This window comes from Pterocles gutturalis, unplaced genomic scaffold (assembly GCF_000699245.1).
Source record: "Pterocles gutturalis isolate BGI_N339 unplaced genomic scaffold, ASM69924v1 scaffold36459, whole genome shotgun sequence".
In the NCBI taxonomy this organism is placed as follows: Eukaryota; Metazoa; Chordata; class Aves; order Pterocliformes; family Pteroclidae; genus Pterocles; species Pterocles gutturalis.
In genome coordinates this window covers 1-365 of record NW_010136964.1, presented here as the reverse complement: position 1 = coordinate 365, position 365 = coordinate 1, and the positions used below count along the sequence as shown (strand labels likewise).

At 52.6% G+C, this 365-nt stretch overlaps 1 protein-coding gene across 1 annotated transcript in view; it reads right to left on the bottom strand.

Moving 5' to 3' along the window:
- Positions 1-358, bottom strand: part of LOC104468384 (rab9 effector protein with kelch motifs-like) — a gene marked incomplete at its 5' end in the record, with an annotated part of 873 nt that extends 515 nt beyond the window's left edge. The window contains 3 exon segments of the mRNA XM_010082494.1: positions 5-153; positions 317-343; positions 346-358. Of these exon segments, the coding sequence (XP_010080796.1) occupies positions 5-153; positions 317-343; positions 346-358 (189 nt within the window).
- Between the last annotated feature and the right edge of the window lie 7 nt (positions 359-365).

Genomic DNA, 365 nt, shown 5'->3' with positions numbered 1-365 from the left:
AAGCCTCCCTACCTACGTGATACTTGTATGTGGTACCGAGTGCCCCGTCTGGACCTATTCCACCAAAAATGTCTTTGAACACGGCTGCAGAGTGGGATGCGCGTCCTCCCGGGACATCGCCGGTGGCTGGTACCTTCACCCACCTCATGTCATCTGTTGGGGACAAAGATCATGCCTGTGGTTAGACGTTATAAAAAACCACAAGTTCTGTTGTCTTAGACAAACAGGGCAATATTTTAAGCGTTAAGAATGTCCCCCAAACTCAGCACACGCCACCCCCCAGCTACTGCTCTGCGGCACCTACAGCCGTACTCACCGGTGTCAGTGTAGAACAGATCATCGTGAAAACATCCCCAGCCAGCCCG